Here is a 26,675-nt window from a genome sequence, read left to right as displayed (position 1 = left end):
GCAAACGGCGGGCGGGCGGGTGAATGGGCGAGCAGCAAACGGCGAGCGGGCGGGTGAATGGGCGAGCAGCAAACGGCGGGTGGGCGGGTGAATGGGCGAGCAGCAAACGGCGGACGGGCGGGTGAATGGCGAGCAGCAAACGGCAAGCGGGCAGGTGAATGGGCGAGCAGCAAACGGCGGGTGGGCGGGTGAATGGGTGAGTAGCAAACGGCGGGTGGGCGGGTGAATGGGCGAGCAGGAAATGGCGGACGGGCGGGTGAATGGGCGAGCAGCAAACGGCGGACGGGCGGGTGAATGGGCGAGCAGCAAACGGCGAGCAGGCGGGTGAATGGGCGAGCAGCAAACGGCGGGTGGGCGGGTGAATGGGCGAGCAGCAAACGGCGGGCAGGCGGGTGAACGGGCAAGCGGTAAGCGGCAAGCGATCTTGGGGTTTCCCCTTTGCCTGGGCAGCGGGAAGACCAAGGGAAGATTCCTTCGGCCGCCCAACAGCTGATCTGCTCGGTAGCGCGGCAGCAGCGAGGAGCCAAAGATGAGGTTTCCCCGTTGCCCAGGCAAAGGGGAAACTCCATCTTCGGCTCCTCGCTGCTGCCGGGCAACCGAGCAGATCAGCTGTTGGGCGGCTGAATGAACCTTCCCTTGGTCTTCCCCACCGCCCACACGCAAACTCCACCCTCTGCGCATGTGCGGCCATGAAAAAATGGGCGCACATGCGCAGATTGTGTTTTTACTTCCGCACCGCTATATCGCGAAAAATCGAGTTTCGCGAGGGGTCTTGGAACGGAACCCTCGCGAAACTCGAGGGATCACTGTACAGAGAACTGTGTTAATTATATTAGTCCCGCCCTCTAAAACCATCCCAATTTCTCATGAGGCCTCATGGCAAAATTAATTGCCCACCCCTGTTCTACAGGGAGGGAGATGCAATGGAGAAAGCCATTCTTTTGTATCCCACCAGGTCTGCCTTAGGAACAGGAACTGAAACATTTCCTGCCTCCCTGCCCAGCTTTAGTGGGTTGTGTGAACGTGACCAGTAAGAGACATTCCCTCAGATAATCTGGTCTCAAGCCATGAAGGGTTTAAAAATGACAAACAGCACCTTGAATTGCACCCAGAAGCAGATCAGCACAACCAATGCAGCTCCCATAAAAGTGAAACAAGGATTTATCATAAATCAACTTGATACAAAAGCCTTTCATAGTTGTAGGTTTTATATGTTAATGAAAAAATAATTGAAGTGGGAAAAGAGAAAACGTGAGTAGAACAAAAATGCAATAAGTTATCTGTAAATGCATCTTTTAATGACAGATGAAGTACAGTACAGTACTAGAAATGGAAAGAACAAAACTCCCATCAGTCATATTATTTTGATTTTGATATGGAATCCTAGAATGATGGTCATTCACTTAGTTTATTTTTCAGCAATATACTGGATGCCATTAGATGGATTTACTTCTATAGAATCATGTATTGGCTATACTTTTTATAGATTATTTATTGAACAAAATCTTAATTTTAATGTGGCAGCTTTCTCAAAGCATCATTTCACAAGGTGCTTATAAAATTGATATCCCTCCCCCATAGAATTTTTAAAAAATGTATTATAAAGAAAACCATATCTAATGTGAAAGATCCAATTATGTGAGTCTGAGCATTTTATTTGGAAAAATGTACTCTGGGACAGGGAGGATATATTTTTCTCCACAGTAGTGGCCTTGTGCCTTAGGCTTGCTCTTTTTTTGGATTGAAGTGTTAAGAGGTGAGGTCAACAGGACTGCCTCAGTGAGGAAAGGAATAGAGGTACTTGTGTCATTTTGACAATTAGACCAATCATCTAATTAGAAGCAAACATTCTCCACTCTTCCACCAACATTATGACTCGAAGCAACTGGGCGCAATAGAATAGAATTCTGTATTGGCCAAGTGTTATTGGACACACAAGGAATTTGTCGTTGGTGCATATGCTCTCAGTGAACATAAAAAGATACATTTGTTAAGAATCATGAGGTACAACACTCAAATTTACAAATAACTAGGAAACAATCAATATTAATATAAATCGTAAGGATACAATCCTATCAGCCACAGCATAAATGACAACTGTTCTTTTTAACACCCCAACTGGTTGCCATCTGCTTTTCCTTCCTCTTAAAGGCCAAGGGCCCCGCGCAGCCACGTGGGACATTGTCCCAAGTGCTCCCTGAAGTACCTCCGCTTCTCGGCCACCGTTTATTCTCTGACGGCTGAGGGGCAACCCGCACAGGTGTGCAAGGTTACCTACATAAATTAAGGCGAGAAGCGGGGCGGCCTGAGACATGATTCTCACGCCCTTCCGCAAAACGATCAGAACAACCGGCGCTTATGGGGGGAGGGAGCGACGAGAGGAGAAACGAGATTTCATTCTCGTTAAACTACCGCCGACTTCCCGATGCTCGGAAGCTGGATTTCAAATGCTTGCATCCCAGAAGAGTTTTCGCCCCTCAGAAAAGCGAACTCGGGGACGAACTTGTGAACTACGTGACTGCTAACTGGCGGCGCGGCTTCCACAGTTCTATTTCCGCGGTCTCGTAGGAAGCCGCAGGCCGCACAACCCGCAGTTAAAAGGAGGCGCGGCCGAGAATACGAGAGGGGGTTCAAACAGCCAACGAGAGTCAAGCTTCTACATGAGTGATGGACGTGGTTGGCCAGTAAGCGGGAGGTTTGTTATGGAGTGGCCGCGCGACCCGACAAGCCTATAAAAGGAGGCCAGGCGGGAGCGTGCTTTCGCCCCCGGATAGCTGTGCGCCGTCGTGTCCGTTTGTCTGTCAGGAACTGCGCGGGAGGGGAGGAGCCGCTGACGACATCGGCAGAAACCGGCAGGCTCGCGATCGAGCTTTAACGACCGGATTCCGGTTACTCCTGGGAAAGGCGAGCCGAGCGGCGTTTAAACGTGAGTCTCGGGAACGGAGGGGGGGGGGGGGCGAGGGCGGCGCTTGGCATAGCGGCTTCGCGTGTCGAGGCCGAGTGGGACGCGCGCTCCTTCCTTCCGTGCGTCTGAGGCGCCATTTCTCTCCCCCCCCCCTTCGTAGGCCTCGCTGAGAGGGAGAGAACTTCCGTTGTTATCGCTTTACGCAGGTTCGAGGCAAGCGGCGTACTCTGCGCTAGGGATCATGGCCGAGGTGGAGCACCAGTTTGGCGCCACCCAGAACGGGCACGAAACGGCCGCGGCGGCCGAGGCCGAGGCCGAAGCCGAAGGATCCGTGAGTGGCGGCGACGACGAGGAGGAGGAGCTGTTGCAGCCGGAGCAGCAGCTTGAAGAGGACGAGGACGAAGAAGAGGAGGAGGAGGAAGAGGAGGAAGAGGTGGTGGCGGCGGTGGTGGACGAGCCCGGAGACGAGGAGGGGGACGGTGAAGGAGAAGGCGAGGAGGCAGGGCAATCGGTAGCTTCTGCGGAAGCCAGCGGCAGCCAGAATGGAGCCGAAGGCGATCAGATCAATGCAAGCAAGAACGAGGAGGATGCGGGGTAAGGCTGGCGGGCCGCATTGGCTTGCCCCCGCCTACTTTCGGTGGTTTCCGGCGCCATGCACGGCGACAACCTGCTCCGAGGAGTGACAGGCCCGAACCCGCTGCTTTGGCTCCATTCCAATCCCGTCCTTAAATGCTTTTTTTTTTGGCTTTGCCTGATTTATTTTATTTTTGCCGAGGGTGATTGGCGCGCCGGGCCTTCCTTTTCTGGCCTTGTCTTTGCCGTTGAAATAGACAATGAGCCGAAACCGGGTGCAGCAGTGGGTCCTCCTTTGTTCTTGAAGCTGCCTTTTGTTGGCGCCATGTGGTGGTGGGGGAAGGAGGGGCGGCTAAGGCTCCTGGTTTCCTGAAATGGCAGAAGTGTAGGCGCCCCCCCCTCTTTTTCCCCCCTTTGTGTGCCATTTGAGGACAGCTTGCTGCCCCTTGCCTCTGTACTAAAAGTTGATAAGATAAAGGACCCCTTCTCCCTAATTTATCAACTTGCTAGTTCCATCGTAGTCAAAAGTAGCTGCTTAAGAACTTTTTTAATGGGAACATATGTTTCTGAAATTATTTGCTACCAGTATAATTTAACTAGCAATTGCAGATTGATTAACATGTATGCAGTATAGTTTCTTTAGGTGATTAGGTAACTCCAGCACAATCCTTGTAGAAGTGATGCTGGGTTTACTATATTTTATCTCCTGTTTTGTATGTTTTTCCTGATCCATTAAATTTTCTCAGGGAAAGCCTACACCTGAAGTGGACTCACCCCCCAAAACCCCCATCGTTTTACATAATTACAAGCAGGCAAATTGAAATGCCAGGAGGCTTGAATATTTCTAAAAACTTTAGAATAGAGCTGGCTTATTATAATAGAAAATGAAACTGGTAATTGTTTAAACAAAAGAATCATTAATTTTTATGACTTCTGTTAGTAAAATACTTTGATTTGTTTAGCTTTTATTGTAAGTATCTCAGGGCCTGAAATTGTGTGAAGGCAATTGAACCACAGGTATAATGTAAACTTGTTTTATGAAATGCTATACATCACAAATTACAGAAGTTTAATTACACCAAGACATGATGAAATGTGGGAAGTCTTTAACTTACAGCTACAATTGAGCCCCAAATTTCCATTAGTAAATAAGACAATTGAGTTTTGCCCGTTTTGCAACCTTTTTTGCTACAGTTAAATGAATCACTGCTGTTATTCAGTGACTCATGTCATTAAGTGAATCCAGCTTTATCCTTTGGCTTTGCTTATTAGAAAATAGCTGGGAAGGTGATCAAAAGATCAGGGGGCACTGCAATTATCATAGATGCACACCATTTGCCAAATGTTTGAATTTTGATCACGTGACCATGGGGATACTACAAAGGTCTTAAGTGTGAAAAATGGTAATCAGTTACTTTCTTCAGTAACACAGCTGTTACTAAACCAATGGTGCTAAATCGAAGACTACTTGTATTGCTATAGTAAATGGTCACTTTTTAGTATGTCTGTCTTACCTCATTGCAGGAAAATGTTTGTTGGTGGTCTCAGTTGGGATACAAGCAAAAAAGACTTAAAAGACTACTTTGCTAGATTTGGTGAAGTAAGTGATTGCACAATAAAAATGGATCCTAATACAGGCAGATCAAGAGGTTTTGGATTCATTCTCTTCAAAGAAGCAGCAAGTGTTGATAAGGTGAGTGATAGACTGAGATATATTACTTAGACTCCTGCTAACATTATAAATGTTCTGTCATCCTGATTTGTTGAACTGCTTTGTAGGTTTTGGAGCAAAAAGAACACAAATTAGATGGAAGAGTGATTGATCCTAAGAAAGCAATGGCAATGAAAAAGGATCCTGTGAAGAAAATATTTGTTGGTGGACTTAACCCAGAGGCAACAGAAGACAAAATCAGGGAATATTTTGGAGACTTTGGAGAGGTATATAACCTGATGCAAGTTTCAGTGGACAGGATAGCTTTAACATGAAAATAGTAAAGCAAATTGTTTTAATCCATAATAATTGTAAGTAGAAATATGGAATATATTACCCAGAGATTGATTATTATACCAGGTGCAGTAGTATACCGGGTGCAATACACATATGTATTTATATGCTTGTATTTCATTAAATTAGAATTGGTTACATTGTGGCATTTCTTTAAATGGTTGACAAATCATGTACTACCCTGCATATATAAATCTATATTGCTTTCTGTACTTATATTTCCTTATGGTTTTTCGAGCATAGAATATAGTAAATTCTAATAGGCTTTAATTATTTAGAGCAGCAAATGGTCATCCTTATATGAAATTTGCAAATTATTATACAAATAGATCTCACTTGCAGAGCAATAATAGTTTGCATTTTTTACATTACTTTAATATGGCTTTATGTACTAAGTTCCTTATGCTTAATAAGTTGCAGTTTTTAATACAAGACTGTTGCACCTTGAAGAAATAAGAGATTGACCAGAATTACTGAATAAGGTAATGCAGTACATAATTTCAATAAAGTTGAAATATTATGTTTCTTTAGATTGAAGCTATTGAACTTCCAATGGATCCAAAGACCAATAAAAGAAGAGGGTTTGTATTCATCACATTTAAGGAAGAAGAACCAGTGAAGAAAATATTAGAGAAAAAATTCCACAATGTCAGTGGGAGTAAGGTAGGAATTCCGCTTAGGTATAGTGGGTTGGAATCTATTTACTATATATCTTGCATATGGTTGGAAGGTGAAAAGTAAGAGAATTACTGTTTATTGTGAATGTGGAAACTATAGGAAACAGACTAAATGAACCTGGTATATTTAATTTATACTTTTTTTAGTCATAAGATCTATGTTTTTGCACTACAGAATTCGAAACTATCCAAATTAATTTAATTCCCTTTGTATAATCAAAGATTTAAAGTAACATCAGCAATTGTAGATGGTATTACGGTGTGCATGTCTTTTTCCCCCAGAAGTGAGGGCTAACTTTCTAGACAATATTAAATTTATATGTTGCCTATTTCACCATGTTTTTCATTACATTATCCCAAACAAGTTTAGTTAATAGCTAAATATAATTTGAGAAATATGTAGTGTCTACCATTAAATATGATTTAACATACTTTAGCAAATTAGTGAAAAACAGGGCTAGTTTGTATGAAAGTAGTATATTACGTAGTTAATTTACAATTTCATGAAAAACAGCCAGTGGCATCTCAGACCCAGAAGCTATAGAGTATTATTTTCTCAAAAGGGAATATTAAAGGCTGATATACAATAAATAAGTGGACCACATTTGTTGATGATGGGTGGAAATGTAAGCAGGAAGGGTGGAATGTGTAGACATGTTATACAAATAGAATACAAGTTGTATTTATATAATGCTGGCATATTACGTTATTTGAATGTCAAGGCCTGGGTCATCTAAGTCAGAGGTCCCCAACCGCCGGTCCGCGGACCAGGACCGGGCCGTTGGGGGTTTTCAGCCGGTCCGCGGCGCCGCTGCCCTCCCGGCAGAGAACATTATGCAGGACGGGGTGGGGCGTCGGGCGGTGACGCAGCCCTCCACACTTCTCCACAGGGCGGGGAGAATCAGGAGGCTCCTTTGGCGGCTGGGGGCTGCCTGGCTTTGTGATTTTGGCTGGGGAGGGAGTTAGGAAGGTCCTACTTCTCCCCCCCCAGCCAAAAATTCAAAGCCTATCTGCTGGATACGGGCGATGAGTGGGACAGAGCGGCGCGGAAGCCTCTTGCAGCAGCTGCCACAGCCACCGGCTTCGGCGCCGCTCGTCCCGCCCATCGCCCGTATCCAGCAGAAGCTGCTGCCTGAGTGCTCTTGGCCGGCGGGATTCAAAGTGCTGGGGTGGGGGGTGTCCTGACAGCCCCCCCACCCCAGTGCTTCGCCTCCCGCTGGGACACCCCCCACCCCAGCACTTTGAATCCCACCGGCCAAGAGCACTCGGGCAGCAGCTTCTGCCAGACACGGGCAATGAGCGGGACGAGCGGCGCCGAAGCCGGTGGCTGTGGCAGCTGCTGCAAGAGGCTTCCGCGCCGCTCTGTCCCACTCATCGCCCGTATCTAGCAGATAGGCTTTGAATTTTTGGCTGGAGGCTTTGGCAGTCCAGGGTGAACGAAGCAGTTTCCTTTCTCTGGGCGCTTGGAGAGGGAATAAACTTCTGCCAGCGCCCAGAGAAAAGAAACGTTCTCTTCGCCCTGGGCAGCCGAGGAGTCACCACAGCGAAGGAAAGGCGCCGGCTACAGAGCGAGAGGAGAGGGGAGCCCTTTTTTTTTGGTGCCTTAAAGTTTTGGATTTTTTTGATTCCCCTCACCTTACCTTCTTTCTTTGGCAACGACTCTCCTCCTCTTCCTCCCACCCAAATTCTGAGATTTTATTTCTTTCCTAATGGGTTTGCATGCATTATTTGCTTTTACATTGATTCCTATGGGAAAAATTGCTTCTACTTAAGAACCTGGTCATGGAACAAATTAAGTTGTTAAGTAGAGGTACCACTGTACCATTTCAATGCCATTGTCACATTAAATGGTTGCTAAATGAATGGTTAAATCAGAGACTACGTGCACTGTTGGCTCTATTCATGTATTTAGTCATAGTTAACCATATTTTGCTTAACCTGTTTCCTGGTTTCAGACAGCATATGGAAATTTAATAATATAAACTGGGTTTATGCAGTTTGAGAGATTAAAGTTCAGTTTTGAAAGAGGTACTGAGTTTATAGATTATATTTTATAAATTCTAGTACAGTGTTAACTTATGAGCAGCAGAAGTGTTTGCCCTCAAATTTCATTATTTGGAAAGCAGTTTTGTAATTCAGATATTGGAACATTTATAACTTGTGGTGTGTGTATGTAGTATTGTATGTTAAGAACATCTGTTTTACATTACAATCTTTTCAGTGTGAAATTAAGGTAGCACAGCCAAAAGAAGTATATCAGCAGCAACAGTTTGGTTCTGGGGGCGGCCGAGGAAGAGGTGGAAGAAGAGGTATGTATTGCATTCAGTACTCTAGAATGGACATATTCTAAAATACGGGGTTTTCCAGGTGATTTTTTCCTTTTAAAGAAGAGTTTTTGAATATAGGATTCAGCTGTCAAGACTACAACTATTAAGTATATTTGTATTGTAGATGGGACCTGGCTACAGATAACTGCAAGCATGACTAAATACTAATTTAATGCATTTGATTGCTTATTTATAGGTCAAGGCAGTTCAAATTATGGGAAGGCTCCAAGACGTGGTCATCAGAATAATTACAAGCCATATTGATCAAAAGTATTCAGGTATGCAGTGGCATGCTGTAATGCACAAAACTACTGCATATGTTTTGTACTTAATGCTGTAGATGGACATTACAATTATGTACCAAAATTAACTTTACAATACATTTCTATGGCCTGTTATGTGTATCTGAAGACTTCCCTGGAAATGTCTTTGTTTAATATTTACAGATAATAGTTGTCTAGAGAGTGTGGTGTGTAAATTTCAGCCTTGCTGAAGATTAATGATTTTATTGATAGGTTAAATTGAAATGATTTTGAGGGGTCTGCTTAAAGCTGCAGCTTCTGCATCTAGGGACTGCCCATTGGAGTTAACAACGTTATTCCAGTTGTACAGAATGAGATGCATCTTAGGGAACCAGTATCACTTTCCACCTTTTTATTTTGTATTGGTTTTGTGTCATACATTTCCTGTAATGGAAGTGTTAATTTTACTGTACTTTTTGGTACCTTTTTGGAATCTAATGTATTGTAAGGTATTTTACATGTGTTCTGATTCACCATGACATGGATATTGATGCTATTCTAGCTTTTGAATAAAAAAGCATAATACAGTATCCTGTGCCATTATTCCAGCTACCCTTTTGTAGCTCAAAAAAGAAGCCTTAGAATTTCATTAGAAATGTTGGTGGCTGGGTGGATGCATAAATTTTTGAAGTTGGATTTAGAGCATGTTTTAACCCTAAAATTGATGAAAGACCACCAAAGCTTAATTGTTTAATCACAAATTCAAAGTATTGTTGAGGTAGGAAAAACCAGGAAGCAGAACAAGTATTATATTTCAGGCAAATTTTAGGATTAAGAATCGTGTGTTATTGCCTTGCATAGGAATAAAGGTCAGGAATTTAGGAGTAAATTTATAGAATAAAATACCTAAAATACTGAAGGGCTCAAGGCTGTATTTACACACACAATACAATATTAGACACGCTTACACTATAGTCTGCTTTTTTGTATATGCAAGTTCAATTTAAGTGCTTTCAAAATCTGAAAACATGCTCAATAACATGTACAAAACACCTGGATGGTTATGTAGTACACTCATTATATTTGAACCTTCCCTAGGTTAATTGATCATACTTAAATCTGTCAATCTGAATGGCTTTTGTACTCTGATGTGTTTTATTAGTATTTAGAAATTAAACATTTCATGCTAAAATTAAGGAAATATTAAAGCTGCATAAACATTGGATTTTCAGTACTGCTTCCAAATTTTTTTCAACTATTCTATAGCTTCTTCCAAGCTTATTCTGAGCTATTTTGTAGCCATGTTACTATTTTCAGTAGATAACAGATTATAGCAATCCTATTATCAAATATGGGTAAAGATTTTTAATGCACTACAAGTACATTAAATTCTACATTTAACGTTTCCAAAAACGTAGCTTGCCTTAGCTAGGTATAAGCTCAAAAAATATCATGCATTTTTATTTAGAATAATAATTTATTTCTTAAATCAAAGATATTATAATGGCAGCTCTGTTTTAATGGAAGTTTTAATTACATGTATAACAGCCATGGTTAAAACTAGGCTTGGAAGAGGAAGTTGTCTCTGGAAAAACAATAGTCACTTTATAAACTATGTTAGGAACATACATTTTAATTGTATAATAATAGATATTAATTCCAAATTAGAACTCATTATTTAAGCTCATTTAACATCTATGGATTGGCTCCAGTTATTTAATTTTGATCATTTTTATTTTAAAATTTTTGATCATTTTTATATGGTAATCTGCATGGCTTCCTTGTCTGGGCATTTGAACAAATAAGACTTGAAAATGAGTTTTGCTTTTGACAGTTCAGTAATACTAAACTGTCCTGTGAGAAATTAAAAGGCTACTGAAAATATACCTGACTACAAAGAAGTTATCTGCAATGATATAAGAACATTTTTAAGACTTATTTGCTAGAATGTCAAATCCTACTAACTGAAAACAAATTAAATATAGTTCTTCTGAAGATGAAACAATTAACTACTGCAATTCAGAATTTATGAGTTACAGCGGTAGAAGTAGGTTGTAATCCTATAACTGAGTTACCTCTGTTCATGAACTGCTAATTTATTTAGACATAAAATGACTATTAAGCAGGTTTTTTTACTGTCTCTTGTCTATTATAATCAATTGGATATTCAGCAGGAGTTCCTGAAAGACATTTTCACATTACACTAGAATTACAATTATCTGTCTCCTCCCTGAGTATGAATTTAAAAGATTGCATTTTTCCCCCTCTGTAATGGATGTGACAGTGGACTTTCCAACCTTACTTGCTATTGGGTATTTTAATACTGTTTTCACCCTGTTTTTTAAGCCCCAAATAATGGAAGTTTTATGACTGCTCCAAGTGTAGATAGTTGAATACTAGTACTATATTTTGCATGTTTTGTTAACTAAGCCTGTTTGATATTAATATGCAGCATTAAAAATCTTTTGAAGTTCTGTTAAGCACATTTTACCATTTTTTTAAAAAAAATATGTTTTTCATTTGCTTTAAGCCACAGATCTTAGGGATTGAAATATCAGAGACCATCATAGCAAATATAAACATGTTTTTAGACTAGAACATGCATTTTCTAGTAAAATACAGAAAATTAGCTGTAGTGAAGAGGAAAAAAAACTGCTTATGGAAAAAGGTAATAATTTGATACTGTTATGACTGACAGATATAGCAGAACTATCTTTAGTGATAGAATGCCATCTCAATAGTACAGAAAAACAGGTAACATGTTTTAGTTGTTAGACACTGTCCTTAAAAATGGGTTGCTTTTCATCGGTTACAACATTTTTGGTATAAATTATTTTTGATCTGTCAGCTTCTTAAAATAAGCATTCTCCTTTATTTCTGAATGATTGTAATTGAAGAGCTATGCTTTCAAATAAAAATAGTCTGTCAGCATTGGTGACAATACTTCCATAAATAAAACATTTCTATAAGATGCTACTAAGCTTACAAAAACAATTTTCATGAATCTTATGTTTGGATGTTTTATTAAACAATAACTGACTACCAATTTGTTAATAAAATGTTACAAAGAAAATGGACTTATTAGGTCAAAAGTGCTAATTGTGAAATATAGGTAGAAATAAGAATAGTTATATATTGTTCTGCAACCTGTATAGCACAAAGATGACAAGCTATATTTTCTGGATAAAAGTTGCATTAGTAGATATAATAGCAATATAGCTGAAAAATCACAAGCTGTATTGCTAAAAATGTCAGCAATACAATAAAACTACATAGATTGCATTATGAAAGCTTGTAGAAGGCAGAACTTTATTATTGTAGCTGTAATTGTTGAAAAATGGTAGAATTCTGCACCATGCCTGTATCCTGCAAAAAAATGGATGAAAATTCAGTATTCACACAAGAAAGCCAGCAAGTTAAAATGTTCATAATTTATATTTTGACACGCTGTTGACTGTATATTGTTGGAATATGATTTGATATTCAGGATAATGAAATTAATGGCTTCTGCATAAAGAATATGCTTTTTGTATATAATAATAGTACATGAATGCTTACCTCTTGTAGCCTTGGAAATCATCCTCTTTAGGTTTTTCTTGTCTCCAGTTCTGCAGAATATTCAATTAGAACATGATTGTTGTCTGCCCATTATTCATGGGCCAATATTACTATTTACAAATAATTGCGAATGGAAATGCATCATTCCTGTGGCACAAAAATATTCCCAATGGTCTTCTGATTGAGATACTATTCTCATACCCTCCCTCCCCCCAAAAGCTAAAATAAAAAAAAAGGTTTCATTAAAGGTGACTATCATAAAGTTAAAAACTTTTTTCCATTTAGACCCATGCTTGTTTTTTCATTACAGTCATTACAGTGATGTCTACTTTCAGAGAGAAAAATGGTGCTAATTGGTGCATTTTCAGAAAGAATTTAATAGGAAAGTCATTCAGTGTAGAAGAACTTCCATGTAATTTTTTATATGTAAACTATACACATAGAGCAAAATAGAGTATACTCAACTGCCTCTTTTGAGGAGAAATGGCTGAAAAAGGGGACTGGCAAACTGATTGATGTTCTTAGAACAGGCTTTCAGACTGCAAAATCTTTGAACATTATTGCTTAAGTATAAAATGTTTTATTTCTTAAGAAGGCTTAGGTCAATATATAGCATGCCAGATAGGCAATCCAGCTTCAAAAATGTGTTATATAAAACAGTTTTAAAGAGCTTTCCTCTACTTACCTGTTAATATCGTATCAAGTTTATCAATAACTAACTCTGCATCCTTTGTATTGAAACAGAGTGGTGGCTTGAACTTAAGCACATTTCTACCTGGCCCATCTGTGCTCAGCATAATGAATTCTTTCTTTAATCTAGAGAACCAGAAAAAAATGCCTTTTAGTAGGAGAAGCATAAATTATTTACTTGGATTAGTATGATCATATAAAATCACATTTATCATGATATATCAGCTTTAGACATTGTTGGGCACAATTGGGCTTTTAGTTATGGCTTTTGGCAGGATTTGGCATTTTCAATAACTATCGGGAGTATGCACTCTTACAGTGGCACTGAGATCCTGCATGACCAAGAAACTAAATACTTTTAAGCTAGAGATTGAAAAATCATAAGGTCCCCTTTAAAGTTGCTTTACTTCATTATGTAAGCAGGGCTTTCAACATATGTCATGGGCTTCCATTACTGGAATGACAGAATCAATCTGAAAGGATTGATTACTTTTTACATGAAAGTAGGGTGAAGCATTTGGGTGTGTGTGTGTTTTTGCCCTTTTGGAAGGAAGCCCTCTTCAACCGTGGCTCTGTCTCCTTGACACAAGGTGGATCTTATTCCTTTATCAGCTTTAATAATAAAGATAATGACAAGGCAAAATGGAAGGCAAAGTAGGCCAAATCTCAGAAAATGTTCGTTGCTCTACCTTCCTTGCCCCAAAAACCTACTGGTAAGTTGGCTGAGGAATAAGGTGCACACTTCAATAGTCTAGAGCAGGGGTAGGCAAAGTTGGCTCTTCTATGACTTGTGGACTTCAATTCCCAGAATTCTTGAGCAAAACATGCTAGCTCAGGAATTCTGGGAGTTGAAGTCAACATGTCATAGAAGATCTGGCTTTGCCTATCCTTGGTCTAGGGAGAATTATTCTTTATCAGTAAATTCAAGATACCCAATAGTTGGAACTTAAACTGCAAGACCAATTCCATTATGTGTGAGTTAAAACACAGATGTGGACCACCTGTCCAAGGTCAGGTCACATACAAGTCCTTGAGATGAAGCCTATTTTGTAAGTTGCTCACACAAAGCTGATCAAAAGCAAATGTGAAAATGTAATTGTCCACAGCCCTAAGAAATACCAGATTATAGAGGAAATTCTTAGCCAATTGTTACAGCAAAGATTGAGCAATACATTTTCACCGCCTGAAAATAGCTTGATGGCCCTGAAGTATACAACCACTATGGCATAGTCCTCTAAACCCCTGATAATAATACAGGATATACTGGAGTTGATTTGCTTAAGAAAAGCAACAGCAAAGAGGATCAATACAAATTTCCTCCTTCAAAGGCAGAAGAAATTGAGGCTTTATAACTTCCAGCCCTGCTCCATGTGTTCCTACCAACACTGACACACTTCAGCAGGGAAGCAACTGACCTGAAAAGCCTCTTGACTTGTTGGAATTAAGTGAATGGGCCCAGTAGTTGACACACTCCTTCCCTCAAGATGGCCAGCTATTGTGAGAATCTACAAGATGGGCTGGCAAGCCTTCCAAAAATGATGCAAGAAACAAAATGTCATCAAGCACCTTAGAAGGTTTCCTAGAAGGACTGCATAGGGTCTGGCAGAGTCTACTGTTATAAACACCTTACTTCATTCTCCTAGAGCAGGGCTGTCAAACTCCCAGCCTAGGGGCCGGATGCATCACTTGCTCACCACACCTTGTTTAGCAAAGGGGGAAAAAGTCCTGATACGTCATGGGATGCCACTGTGTCATGTCCTCGAACTGTGATGGGAAGCCTATGGCACGTGTGCCACAGATGGCACGTGGAGCTATTTCGCCTGACAAGCATGGAACTGCTCAGTCCTATTCCGGGTTTCCGGCGCACACATGTGCACTGGTCAGCTAATCTTCTGGTTACGTGTGCGTGTGTGCACGTAACTATTAGCTTGGCTTCCCTCAGGTGGCTGTGCTAGAATCCGGAAGATCAGCCAGCCAGCTGATTGTTACTCATGTATGTGCACTAGTAAACAGAATAGCTGCCCTGTGTGCCTGCGTGTATCAGAAGAAGTTTATTTCTTAGTGCATGAACCTCCTCTTATCAGGCATGAGCAACAACCATCAACACCTGCTGCTCATGATCCATGTCGGAGGCTGTTTGTGTTGGCAAAACAGCATTGCCACTTTGCCTGCGCCACTGCCCCTTTGCAGAGCTAGCGGTGGCTTCCCTTCCTCCTGCCAGCCTCACTGTAACTTTGGGGTTTACCTTACTGGGGAAGAGAAAGGGCCTGGGGTGCCGGGGTGGGGGGGGAGTTTCTTTGCAGAGGCAGTGCTAGCTCATCCTCCCCCTGCCAGTCGTAAAACTCGGTTTGCCTTACCAAGGTGTAGGAAGAAAGATTATGGTAGTGTTGGGGTTATAGGGATGGTGGTGGTGACATCCTTGGTGCCAGTGACTGTAGCCACAGTCCGTCATGCACCACTGTGTGCATGACGGCGGGCAGCACAAGAGAAGCGGGATATCAGCTCTGCAGTTCCAGCAAACTTTGTGCTGGCAAAGTTATGTAGGGAAGTCCTACGCCACGCCGGCATTCCAGAAATCGCCCAGCTGGCTCCGTGGAGCTGCAGAGCTGAGTATCTGGTATCCCACTTCTCTTGCACTGGCCTCCGCCATGCACCCAGCTGATCAGCATCTCTAGACCGTGGTTGCAGTCATTGGTACCATGGACGTCCCCTCCAGGACCTTTCTCTCCCCCACACGCATAAGACAAACCTTGAGGTTAACAGCGAAGTTGGAAGGAGGAGGAGCTGCTGCTGCCTCTGCAAAGAGGCAAATGGCAAAGGCAAAAAGCATTTGGAAACAGTCGGTGCAGAGCAGTGTTAATTAACTGTCTCAGAGAGATCAGGCCTGTTGAGATTTTTCAGGCCAAGTGCTTAGTAGGCGCATACACACCCAGGAAGCCTAGAGGGCTTGTTGCTCTGCGGTCCTGCCGGCAGGAATGGCTGGTGAAGGGTGGCATTCGCAGCGGCAAAGGTTGGTCCAAAATGGGATGTGTGTGTGGGCGCATGCATGGTGCAGTGCACATGCATGGGTGTGCATGCATGCGTAGGACATGCATTGCATTATGGGTGCTGGCACATAGGAGTGATGTCACGTGTACTTTTGGCATACGGCAACAAAAAGGTTCACCATCACTGTCAGGATCAGCAAAGCCTTATTCTAGTTAGCAGAGGGGTGCAGGCCTTTAGGGCAAATGGGAAGCCCTTAAAGCAGTGTTGGTGAACCTTTTTTTAGCTCAGGTGCCAAAAGAGCGTGTGTGTGCGTGCGTGCCCACAACCATAAAGTGCATGCATGTAACACGCACAAATACACACTGCCCCCCCCCTCGTGCATGTGTGCAGGCCTTATTGAAGTTACCAGACATAAACTAGGCCCTTTGGGCTATTATTTGCACTCACCGGGCTTTAGGAAAGCTTCTGGAGACTGGATGGTGAAAAACAGACCCACCGGAAACAAACTTCTGGTAGGTCTGTTGGGCCTGTTTTTCTCCATCCACAGGCTCCGGAGGCTTTCCTGAAGCCTGCCTCCTCCCCCAATGCCCCTCCATCTTCCTTTGCCAAAAATGTGCACTGGAGCTGACATAGGACAACACCTTCATACCCTCAGATATGGCTCTGTGTGTCACTTGTAGCATGTGTGTCATAGGTCACCACCATGGCATTAAAGCATTAGCTGGGTAACACAAATAGTGGTGGAATTTTCATTTGGGGAAGCATATTAACATGTTTCATGGATGTTATATCCATGAAACATTGGATGTATCCATTGATTGTAACGCTTCAACATAATTTTTGAAAAATTGGTCACAAAATATGAGATCACTATAATTGAATACAGTTCTTAGATTGGGAATACCAGTAAATTAAATTATAATTAAACTGTCCAAGCAAACAAAACATTTCAGAGTACCTTTACCTTGTTATGATGAATTCTGCTTCTTTGGTAGCAGGTGTTCTTTTCTCTTGGTCTTGTACTAAATCTACACCAATAAATAGTCCAACACCCCTGTAAAAACAAGGTAAAATATGAAGTTACAGTTATTACAATAAACAAATGTGGAATTTGAGACTGCTAAAAATCGTGCTAACAAACTATGTGGCGAGTACATGCTGCTTATATTAAATAATTGATAAATGTTTTAAAATAGATACCTGATATCTCCAATTAGAGAATGTTTAGCTTTTTGTTGATTGAGTAGTTCCATAAAGAAGTTTCCCACATGAAGAGCTTGGGTTTGAAGTTCTTCTTTCTCAATAATATCCAGGACTGTTAGGCCTATTGCACAGGACACAGGATTTCCTCCAAACTATGAATGGGAGGGAGCAATAAAAATAAAAATAAATTTTCTAAACAAAATTATTTGCCTAAAGCAAGTAGCATATGCCAGTGAGAATTGTATTGTAGTATTGTATAATTGCAATGTAGTAGCAATCCACTAAATACCTTGTGCACGAAGTATTTGAATACATGTAACGCTCAAACCACACTAAGATGCATTTTAGAATGAAAATGTGGATGACTGCTTACTGTGTTAAAATACTCTACTCCTGTTGCTGAAAATGCCTCTGCAATTTCTTTTGTTGTTGCTACACAAGCCACAGGATGTCCATTCCCTATTGGCTTTCCCATAGTAACAATATCAGGAATAAAATCCTCTCCTTGAAGTTGAAATGCCCAAAAATGTTTGCCAACTCTGCCAAAGCCAACCTGAATTTCATCAGCAATAAATACACCTCCTGCTTTGTGTATATGCCTATTAAAAGAATAAGAAATATATTTCTGCAGAAATAGAACATATCTTATTAAATCAGTACTTCTGAACAAATATCTCCAACAGTTCACTTTTTCCAAAATTAAGCAGCAACCAAAAACAGCCCATGAAAGAAAATTAAATATTTGTAAAGTTAATTTTAATTACTGAAATCTTTAGGAATTAAAACTAGATCTTGCAGAAGTTAAACATCTTAAAAGCCCTTAAACTTGGAACTTTAAACAGAAAATATATGAATACTGTTTAGACTAAATATAAATAGATAGAAGAAAAGTATGAATACTTACTCTGCAACCTTTTGGAAATAACCAGATGGTGGAATGATTTGTCCAGCAACGCTGGGTAATGATTCTACAAAAAGTGCAGCAAACTGAAAATGTATATAATGTAATTAGTAGATGTATACATAATACATATGTGCATGTATTTACCTTTTTGGATATAATAAAGCTTCTAATTCAGAAATCTTAAGTACCACAATTGAGTAACAACTACTATAATACATAAGAAACTTTAACTATCCAAACAGTGTACATTTGAACTTTTTTCTTGCCAAGAGCTATGAGTTATGGCCAATAATGTGTTTTTTTCTTCTCAAAGATGATTTTCTGCCATTCTTTAGGATTCTTTAGGATGCAAGAACATTATTCAATTTTGCTTAGACAGTTGTCGGGAGAAAAGCGTAAAAAAATATAATGAATGAAGCTGCAACTGAATACCACACATTTTTTTTCAAAATTTCTTGACTTGTTAAGTAATTGCTACAAAGAAGACAGAAGAAAAAACACCACTGTAATGGCACACTGGATAACTGACTAAATTCATGTTAAAAAGAAACCCAAAATGATAAATACAGAAACTTTTAGAATTTCTGTATTTAAGACAACTTTTACCTTTCTGTTTTCTTGGTGTGCTTTGTCGATAATTTTGTTCACTTCATCTGCATATGCTGTGGCTGGATCCTTATGATTTTCTCTATATAATCCTCTGTAAGTATCAGGAAGAGGAGCCTATTAAAAAAAAGTTTAATAGCTGATTATACCTCTTAGTTTTTGGTGAATTGGAAGTTAACAAGAAAAGGGTTAATATAGTCTCTTATGCCTACCACATGGACCCATTCCTTTTGGCCATCTAGATTTCTGAATTTGTATGGACTTATGTCAATCAGAGATGTCAGATGTCCATGATAAGCGCTTAAAACAAAACACAATAATCCATAGAAATACATAAATTCTACCTTAGTTTAATATTAGTACTAGAAAATTGTACACATCCAGACTGCTAAACTGAAGCACCTACTTTCTAATTTATAATACAGTACTTTTACATATTCTCAGCTGATGTCTTAGAAAGCAAACAATTCTCATAAAGATACATTTTCAAAATTATACTCTGTATATACATTAAATGCAAATTGTAAATATAGGCTTTGGGATCACATCCACTTAGCTTTGAAACTAAATGGATGGACCTACATTAGGAATTCAGTTAGTTTGATCTTGGCTTCTTGAAGAATAGAAAGATTCAAATTTTAAAAAATGAGCTTTAATAAATTTACAGTACTGATAAATAAATACTTCTTAGTATGAAATACATATTAAATTTTAGGTATTTAAAAGTTCACTTCAGAAACAAAATTTGTGACTCCAATTTCTATTGAAAGAAAATAAAAATTCTTGAGCCAAACTAAACTTCTGATAATTATATAAGCATGTTCTTATAATTTTTAGGAACAGTGTAGAAATGCTTCCTAATCTAACCTACAGTATATCTCTCAAGATTCCCTGGCAGTATTTTCTTGTCCAGGTTCTGGACAACATCCTGTTTAGTTTTTTCCAAATTCAATTAAGGTTGATTAGTTACTGCTAGCTGAATTGCACATAGTAATATAATGGTATTTAAATCATTGTATATACTTACTGGTCAATAACAATAACGTCTTTATGCTTTGTATATTGCCGTGCTAGTCTCAGAGCAAGATCATTAGCTTCTGATCTGTAATGGAAAATTCTGAGGTTTTCTCATTGTTCATATTCAGTCATCTATAAACCTGAGTAGTTTCATATGTATCAAATGGGGCATACTGGTATGGAAATATGACCAGCCTTAGATGTATGTAATTTTTAATAAACTTCAGTTGAATGATTAAAAGAAAAAAAATAATAAACATAATTTTAAAAGAATTTTACATTTTATATGTAGTGTTTCATTACAATTGCTAATTAAATACTTGATGAAAAGCCTTTTGATTATAGAAAATAAAGAAAAATCTGAATGTCTTATTTTCCCAAAAATGGAAAATGCATTTTTATTCATTCTGTCTAAAGAAACAAATACAGAAGTAATATAAATACCAAACAAGCAAAGATGTAATTATCCTGACAAACAGTTCCATGAGATGGTAACAAATTTCAGTTCTCTTGCCTTGCAAAGAAGGTATAAAGATCCCTGTTTGATTAAAAAATAAATAAATCCTACCCTGAATTCAAAAAATAGAAGGCACACAACTTCTCCGGCAATGTTTTAGAAAGTCTTTGTGCATAATCCACCAAATTGTCATGTAGATACCGAGAGTTTGTATTTAGCAGTAGATTCTGCTGATGAGCTGCTTCGACCACTTCAGGATGGCAGTGCCCCACTAAAAAATAAGGATGGGAAAAAAGCAATTTCAGTGACCATTCATGCAATTTTTAAGGTTGTATATAATTCCTCACTTATTTTATTTCTAGCTTAATCTTGGGGAATCAAAAGCAGAAATTCATGATAACACTTGAGTTACCGGATATACTTGCTAGGGGTGCACTTCCATAGAAAAGTAGAATGACCAGAACAGTCACCCAAAAGTTTAAATATCAAATATGGCTTTTATTTTTTCTAAATCATTCTAAAATCATTGTTAGCATATTTATTCTTATTCTGTGGGGGTTGAATTAAGTGAATCAATGGGCGCAGATACTGCCTATGAGAGCAAACACAGGCCACACATAATACTACCACTGCAGATTGGTGATACGGACAAGTTAAACCATGGAAAAGGAAAGACTCAAACACAAACATTTTGACAGTTTAGAAAGAACTGGAGTTAAATTTACCTGACTACACAGGTTAGATCTAAGAGAGTTTACTAAAGAGAATATAATTTTCCACTTGCCATGAGCAACATTATTGATACAGTCAAGGTATTGGTTTCCATTTTCATCATACATATATTGGCCCTTTGCCTTGATAATCTTCACTGGATCTTCTGGGAAAAAAAGCTTGCAGGATGACCTTTAATGAAGTATTTTTTAAAAAAGAAATTTAATTGTAACAATTTAAATTTTTTACCATCAATGTATTGCAGATTTGAGGTAAGAAATCAGAAACAAAAAAATTAGTTTAATTATATCTACAATGATACAATAATCCAGTTTTAATAAAATTCAAAGGAAAATGTTTTTGAACTGAATTTAGTCATGCCTGGTTGCAAGTAATTTGAGCAGCTAAAAGTTGCTTTCTTTAAGAATATTTAGTATGATTGTATCTGAATGCAATCTTATACAGTATATATAATTGATCTGTAGAAGTCTTAACAAGTGCAGTCAGGAACTTGTTGAGGTGACATTTGTAATGCATATTTATAGATGTGACAGTGAGTAATGCAAAATTTTGGGGTTCAATCGTTTTAAGTTGAAGACTATACTGAAAATATCATTTGTTCTAACAACATGAGTATAGTTCTGCTAGATCAGGGCGAACCCTTTCTTCAACCATTTTGTTTATCATAGTGACTAGCTAAACGCCTTTGGGGTATTCCCAATGTATTAAAGGCATACCCTTCCCCTATAGCAGGGGTGGGCAATTAATTTTACCATAGGGCCGCATGAGAAATTGGGATGGTTTTAGAGGGCCGGACTAATATAATTAACTCAGTTCTATCCAATACTGTATATTATAGGGTAGAACTGAGTTAATTATATTATAATTATAAATTATTATATATTATTATATATTATATCTTATATCTTGAACACCCGGTTCTTATCTAGAAAAGTTGGACTGACCTCCGCGGGCCGGTCACAGAGAGCGGGCAGGCCGCATCCAGCCCTCGGGCCGCATCTTGCCCAGGTCTGCCCTATAGAGTCCTCAAGCAACTGGTATTTGGGCAAGCCAACACAAGTATTTGTTTTTAGAAGTATTGGCCATGATGGATTTACCTACTGATGTGGCCTTAAATATGGAAGTAAGCTCCCTGTTTGAGTCCTCTTGATGAGTGCTTTTAACAGACATATTTCTGAACAGGGCTTGTACTAACTTGAGCTGGGATGGTGGTGATAGTTTGCAGGCATACAGCTATATCGGATACTTAGACCAGTGTTTTTCAACCAGTGTGCCGTGGCACACTAGTGTGCCGCGAGACATGGTCAGGTGTGCCGCGAAGCTCAGAGAGAAAGAAAGCAAGAGAGAGAGAGAGAGAGAGAGCAAGAGAAAGAGAGAGAGAGAGAGCAAGAGAGAGAGAGAAAGCAAGAGAGAGAGAGAAAGAGAGGGAGAGGAGAGAAAGACATAGAGGGAGGTAGTGAGGGAGAGAGAAAGAGAGCAAAAAAGAGAGGAAGGAAGGAAGAGGGATGAAGAGAGAGAGAGAGAAAGAAAGAGGAAGGGAGAGAAAGAGGAAGGGAGAAAGAAATATAGTGAAGGGGAGGAAGAGAGAGAGAGACTTTTTTGTCCAAACTTTTTTTAGCCGCCCCCCCTCCCCGCTCAATGTGCCTCAGGGTTTTGTAAATGTAAAAAATGTGCCGCAGCTCAAAAAAGGTTGAAAATCACTGACTTAGACAATGTTTCACAACAGATTTCTCAGGAAATCAAGTGACCATTGGTGGGTGCAATGAGTACAAGATGGGTAGAAGTGGGATTCCCTATTGTTTATATAGACTTGCCTAGGCATGTTTTAGCTTGCCTAGGGCACAGTGAATAGGAATTGTCTTGCCGCATGTCGGCTATAAGCTAGTTAATGAATACAGTGTTCCCTCGATTTTCGCGGGTTCAAACTTCGCGAAAAGTCTATACCACGGTTTTTCAAAAATATTAATTAAAAAATACTTCGCGGGTTTTTTCCCTATACCAGTTTTTCCCGCCTGATGATGTCATATGTCCTCACCAAACTTTTGTCTGTCTTTAATAAATATTTTTTTAAATAAACTTTAATAAATAAACATGGTGAGTAATAATCTAAATGGTTGGTAAGGGAATGGGAAATTGCAATTTAGGGGTTTAAAGTGTTAAGGGAAGGCTTGTGATACTGTTCATAGCCAAAAATAGTGTATTTATTCCACATCTCTACTTCATGGAAATTCGACTTTCGCGGGCAGTCTCGGAACGCATCCCCCGTGAAAATCGAGGGAACACTGTATATATTTATGATGGTCATCCATAGTGTTTGAAGAGGACCTTGACATCTAACAGCTTGTGGGCTGTCTGCGATGTGTCTGCAGGTGACTGGTAAGGCCTCTATGGGCATGAAATGGGCAGACATGTGGGCACCATTGTCGCAGCATTTGCAGCTATATGTTGTGGGGCACCATTAAGAGCTGTCCAGGGCCGCATGCAGCCTGTTGGTCGTTTTGGAGATGCCTGATGTGTAGTGATTTTCAAGCTCCTATGACCATGCTTCATTCTGCCATTAATAATGAAAGGAGCTGTGCAACGTTTAAGCCAAGCCAGCACTGCAGGTTGACTTTTGGTGTGCATGTTCCTAATACAAATATTCCGATTATAGTCATACCTTCACAATACTTGCAAGTATCTCCAAGAGTAAGAGATTTATAGAGATGTACCTTGAACGTAGACAAATTGTCTGTAGTTATGAAGTTTACTTGTGTTAACTCGCAGATATCTAAACAAACCAACCCCTGGGTTTTCAAATTACATACACACTCAGTGACACAATTATCATTATTACAACCTGAAGAAATTATATGCTTATCCCCTGGGAAAGAATCACACCTAGACGCAGCTAGACCATTTTGTATCGCTGACTCTGGTATTAAGGGAAATCCTCCAGATGGAGATAGAAAGAAATCTGGCAACGTGGGGCAATGTAGTTGATCCCACCACAGGAGAACATCTCGATGGGGGCCAGCAATGTTCCCTCTAATTTTTTGGGTGTGTGTGTGCGGATAAGTATAGTGTGAGCAGCACATTTTCATGGCTGAGCACCTGAATGTTTTTCACAGATGTCACCCAAGGCAACAACGAAATCAGTGTTAATTGATTTCACAAAACCACCTTTGCAGAATGTGTTGAGCAGAACAGCTGTGTGGGATTAATACATTTCAGTTTGGGATTGTTTTTATTTTGATGTGTACTTCACACATAAATAAATAATTTTTGCCTATTATGAAAAAAAAGGGAAACTAGTATAGTCTATTTCAACCTCTTGTGCTCTGCAGTTAGCCATACCCTTACTGGGATTTGAACCTGTGGGTTTGCCTTGCAAGGCAGCAGCTTTAACCTCTAGGCCAGGACTCTCCAAACTTGGGAACTTTAAGACTTGTGAATTTCAACTCCCAGAATTCTCCAGCCAGCTATGCTAGCTGGAGAATTCTGGGAGTTGAAGTCCACAAGTCTTAAAGTTCCCAAGTTTGAAGACCTCTGCTCTAAGCCATAGGATCTCATCCCTTTAGTTTGTTCCAGGGAAGAGCCATGTTTTTTTTCTGTTTAATCACCCTGGTGTACACAAATATGGGAGGGAGCACACAGCTTCCTTTTTGCCTATTGGCCCTTCCAAGGGTCTTTAAAAAATGAAAAGTGTAAAGAAATTTCCACTGTGTTTTTTTTTTCTTTCCTCAACCAGTATCCTGGTATCCCAAATTAATATGAGAATTTTTTTTCAATTTTCACACACCCCTCCAATAAGAATTAAGGTGGCAATGGAACTATGCTGGTGATTGGCCTAAAGTCACCCAGGAAGTTCATGCCTAAGGCAGGACTGGAACTCAAGTTCCCTGATGATTGGCTCCAAGTTGCCCATTTGGCTTTTATTTGACACCGGCATTAAATCTTCAGTGTTTGGGGCAAAGTCCTTCATCTGGTTTTGATCCCCGGACTGTCCCCAGGAATTCCTTGCCCCCCAAGACAAAAAGATCCTTTTGCAGCTGCACCTCCCAGCCACCCTCCCCCTCACTCAAACAGACAGCTATCACTCAACGCTGGCAGGTCCAGCCCTGGCAGACGGTGTGTCTGAGCCCCCTCCCCTCCTTCCTGCTGCCTTTTCTCTCCCCCCCCCCCGTGGGCTGGCCAAATTTTGCTACCGGAACTGCGTTCCTGACCGTTCCTGTAGGAGCCCATCACTGCCTGTGCAGCCACAGCTTTGCAGCTTAGAGGGAACAGTGGGGGCTAGTAGCAGCTGCTACCTTTAAAGTTACCCTGTGGGACGAGCCAAAAGAGCAAGCCCCCCCTAGAAAGGAAGGCGTTGTGACAACTGTAAGCAGCGAAAGCGCAGCCCATGTATATTGCAGCAGCTCCCCCTTTGCTGAGGAATGAATGGGTGGGCATCTTGCCCTTTACGACCCAGGATGGTCTTTTTAAGGCCTGGCAGGCTTTTTATCCAGCACTGAAGCACCTTACCCGATGAACTGCTTCCGTAAAGCCAGAGTCTGCTGGCGGTTGCGAGGCTCAGAGCTCATGGCTGTCTAGGAGAGGAACTGTAGAGATAGAAAAGGTTAGCATAGGGGCAAAACTCTATAGGTGTTTGTGAAGAGAGGAAAAACTTGGAGGTTTGTGGATCAAACAGATAGTTGAAACAGGCAAGAATAATAGCTTTTAAATGTAAACATGCCCCTCCCTTTCCTCCCCATGCTGAGCAGATTTGAGCAGTAGCTGTGAAAGAAGTATGTGTGTGGGTGGGGATTCCTTTTTTCTTATTAAGGCTTCAGGAAGACAGGAATATAGGAGCATGTAGCGACATCAGGATGGGAATTTAAGGCTTCTGATCAGAACAAGAGGGATCAGCCCTCTGGTTACTATTAAGCTTCCCTCAGGAGGAGAGGGAGATTTAATCTTTTTAAATAGGCTGATTACTTCTTTAAGGCAGATTATTTCTTTAAGACTGCAGTGATTTGAGAAGAGGGGGGCAGTTCAACCTCTCTTTACTGTGGTAGTAGGAGCTGAAACTCTTCCCATTAAGATAACTTAGCACAACGAGATATCACAGATCATTTTACACAATAACTCACAGTTATGATGCAATTATTCTGTAGTATAATCTTTCCCATTGTGCAGCTAAAAAGAGGTTGAATCTGACCCTGGCTTCTACATGCTGGCTGGCTTAGTGAGTGAAGACAAAACACCCGCTGTAATGCTCTCTCCAATTACCCCTCATCCTGGGTCAGAGCCAATAGGTATACACAGATGTTGTCACATGTAAACTACATTACCCAGACTACAATCTGACTACATTTCCCCTAATGCAATGTCTTAAAGAAACAGGTCTTAATATAGTCTGACTATTTCTGTCTGTGGTGACAGCACAGTTCTGTTTCATTAACTCAAGCTGCAATTCTCTGCATTTCCCTGGAAATAAATCTTACAGGACGAGGTGACTTACTTTTGAGTAGATCTGTATGGAGTTGCACTGCCTGGTTCTTTGCTGTGTAAAATGGCAGTTGCCGAAATGCTTGGCTGGCAAAAAGATGACGAAGGTTTTTATTTTTTTAAAAAGTAGGTGTGGCTAAACAGAAAATATATCTGGAGCCACCCTCTACAGTAAAACTCTTTCAGGTTTTCTGCAGGAAATATAAGTTGCGGATGTGAGATATGGGTTAGGTTAGGTTTATTGGATTTATATGCCGCCCCTCTCCGCAAACTCGGGGCGGCTCACAACAATAATAAAAAAAACAGTACAGTACACAATACC

At 40.3% G+C, this 26,675-nt stretch overlaps 2 protein-coding genes across 5 annotated transcripts; one reads left to right on the top strand and one right to left on the bottom strand.

Annotated features, from left to right (window-relative positions):
• Positions 1 to 2,175: 2,175 nt before the first annotated feature.
• Positions 2,176 to 9,317, top strand: HNRNPAB (heterogeneous nuclear ribonucleoprotein A/B). Of its 2 annotated transcripts, none has more exons than XM_070739191.1 (7): positions 2,176 to 2,926; positions 3,066 to 3,499; positions 5,003 to 5,171; positions 5,258 to 5,416; positions 6,015 to 6,146; positions 8,382 to 8,469; positions 8,684 to 9,317. In XM_070739191.1, exons 2-7 carry the CDS (start codon positions 3,147 to 3,149, stop codon positions 8,749 to 8,751), a joined length of 969 nt encoding a protein of 322 aa, XP_070595292.1. In that variant the 5' UTR covers positions 2,176 to 2,926; positions 3,066 to 3,146; the 3' UTR covers positions 8,752 to 9,317. The 2 variants fall into 2 exon arrangements, with proteins under 2 accessions (XP_070595292.1, XP_070595293.1); XM_070739192.1 differs by having other exon boundaries at positions 2,286 to 2,926; positions 3,112 to 3,499.
• Positions 9,318 to 10,993: 1,676 nt separating this feature from the next.
• On the bottom strand, positions 10,994 to 26,452 carry LOC139160827 (5-phosphohydroxy-L-lysine phospho-lyase-like). 3 transcript variants are annotated; one of them, XM_070739188.1, is made up of 14 exons: positions 26,367 to 26,452; positions 25,388 to 25,464; positions 20,937 to 21,055; positions 20,264 to 20,423; positions 19,706 to 19,780; positions 18,891 to 18,978; positions 18,679 to 18,795; positions 18,073 to 18,155; positions 17,542 to 17,767; positions 17,166 to 17,320; positions 16,930 to 17,019; positions 12,973 to 13,103; positions 12,288 to 12,337; positions 10,994 to 12,095 (listed from the first exon to the last, which is right to left on the bottom strand). In XM_070739188.1, exons 2-13 carry the CDS (start codon positions 25,444 to 25,446, stop codon positions 12,315 to 12,317), a joined length of 1,326 nt encoding a protein of 441 aa, XP_070595289.1. In that variant the 5' UTR covers positions 25,447 to 25,464; positions 26,367 to 26,452; the 3' UTR covers positions 10,994 to 12,095; positions 12,288 to 12,314. The 3 variants fall into 3 exon arrangements, with proteins under 3 accessions (XP_070595289.1, XP_070595290.1, XP_070595291.1); XM_070739189.1 differs by lacking the exon at positions 26,367 to 26,452 and adding an exon at positions 25,996 to 26,144; XM_070739190.1 differs by lacking the exon at positions 26,367 to 26,452 and having other exon boundaries at positions 20,937 to 21,029; positions 25,388 to 25,445.
• Between the last annotated feature and the right edge of the window lie 223 nt (positions 26,453 to 26,675).

Source organism: Erythrolamprus reginae, chromosome 2 (genome assembly GCF_031021105.1).
Source record: "Erythrolamprus reginae isolate rEryReg1 chromosome 2, rEryReg1.hap1, whole genome shotgun sequence".
Taxonomy (NCBI): domain Eukaryota; kingdom Metazoa; phylum Chordata; class Lepidosauria; order Squamata; family Dipsadidae; genus Erythrolamprus; species Erythrolamprus reginae.
Note: the sequence above shows the minus strand (reverse complement) of the source record. Positions and strands in the feature narration are given on the sequence as shown.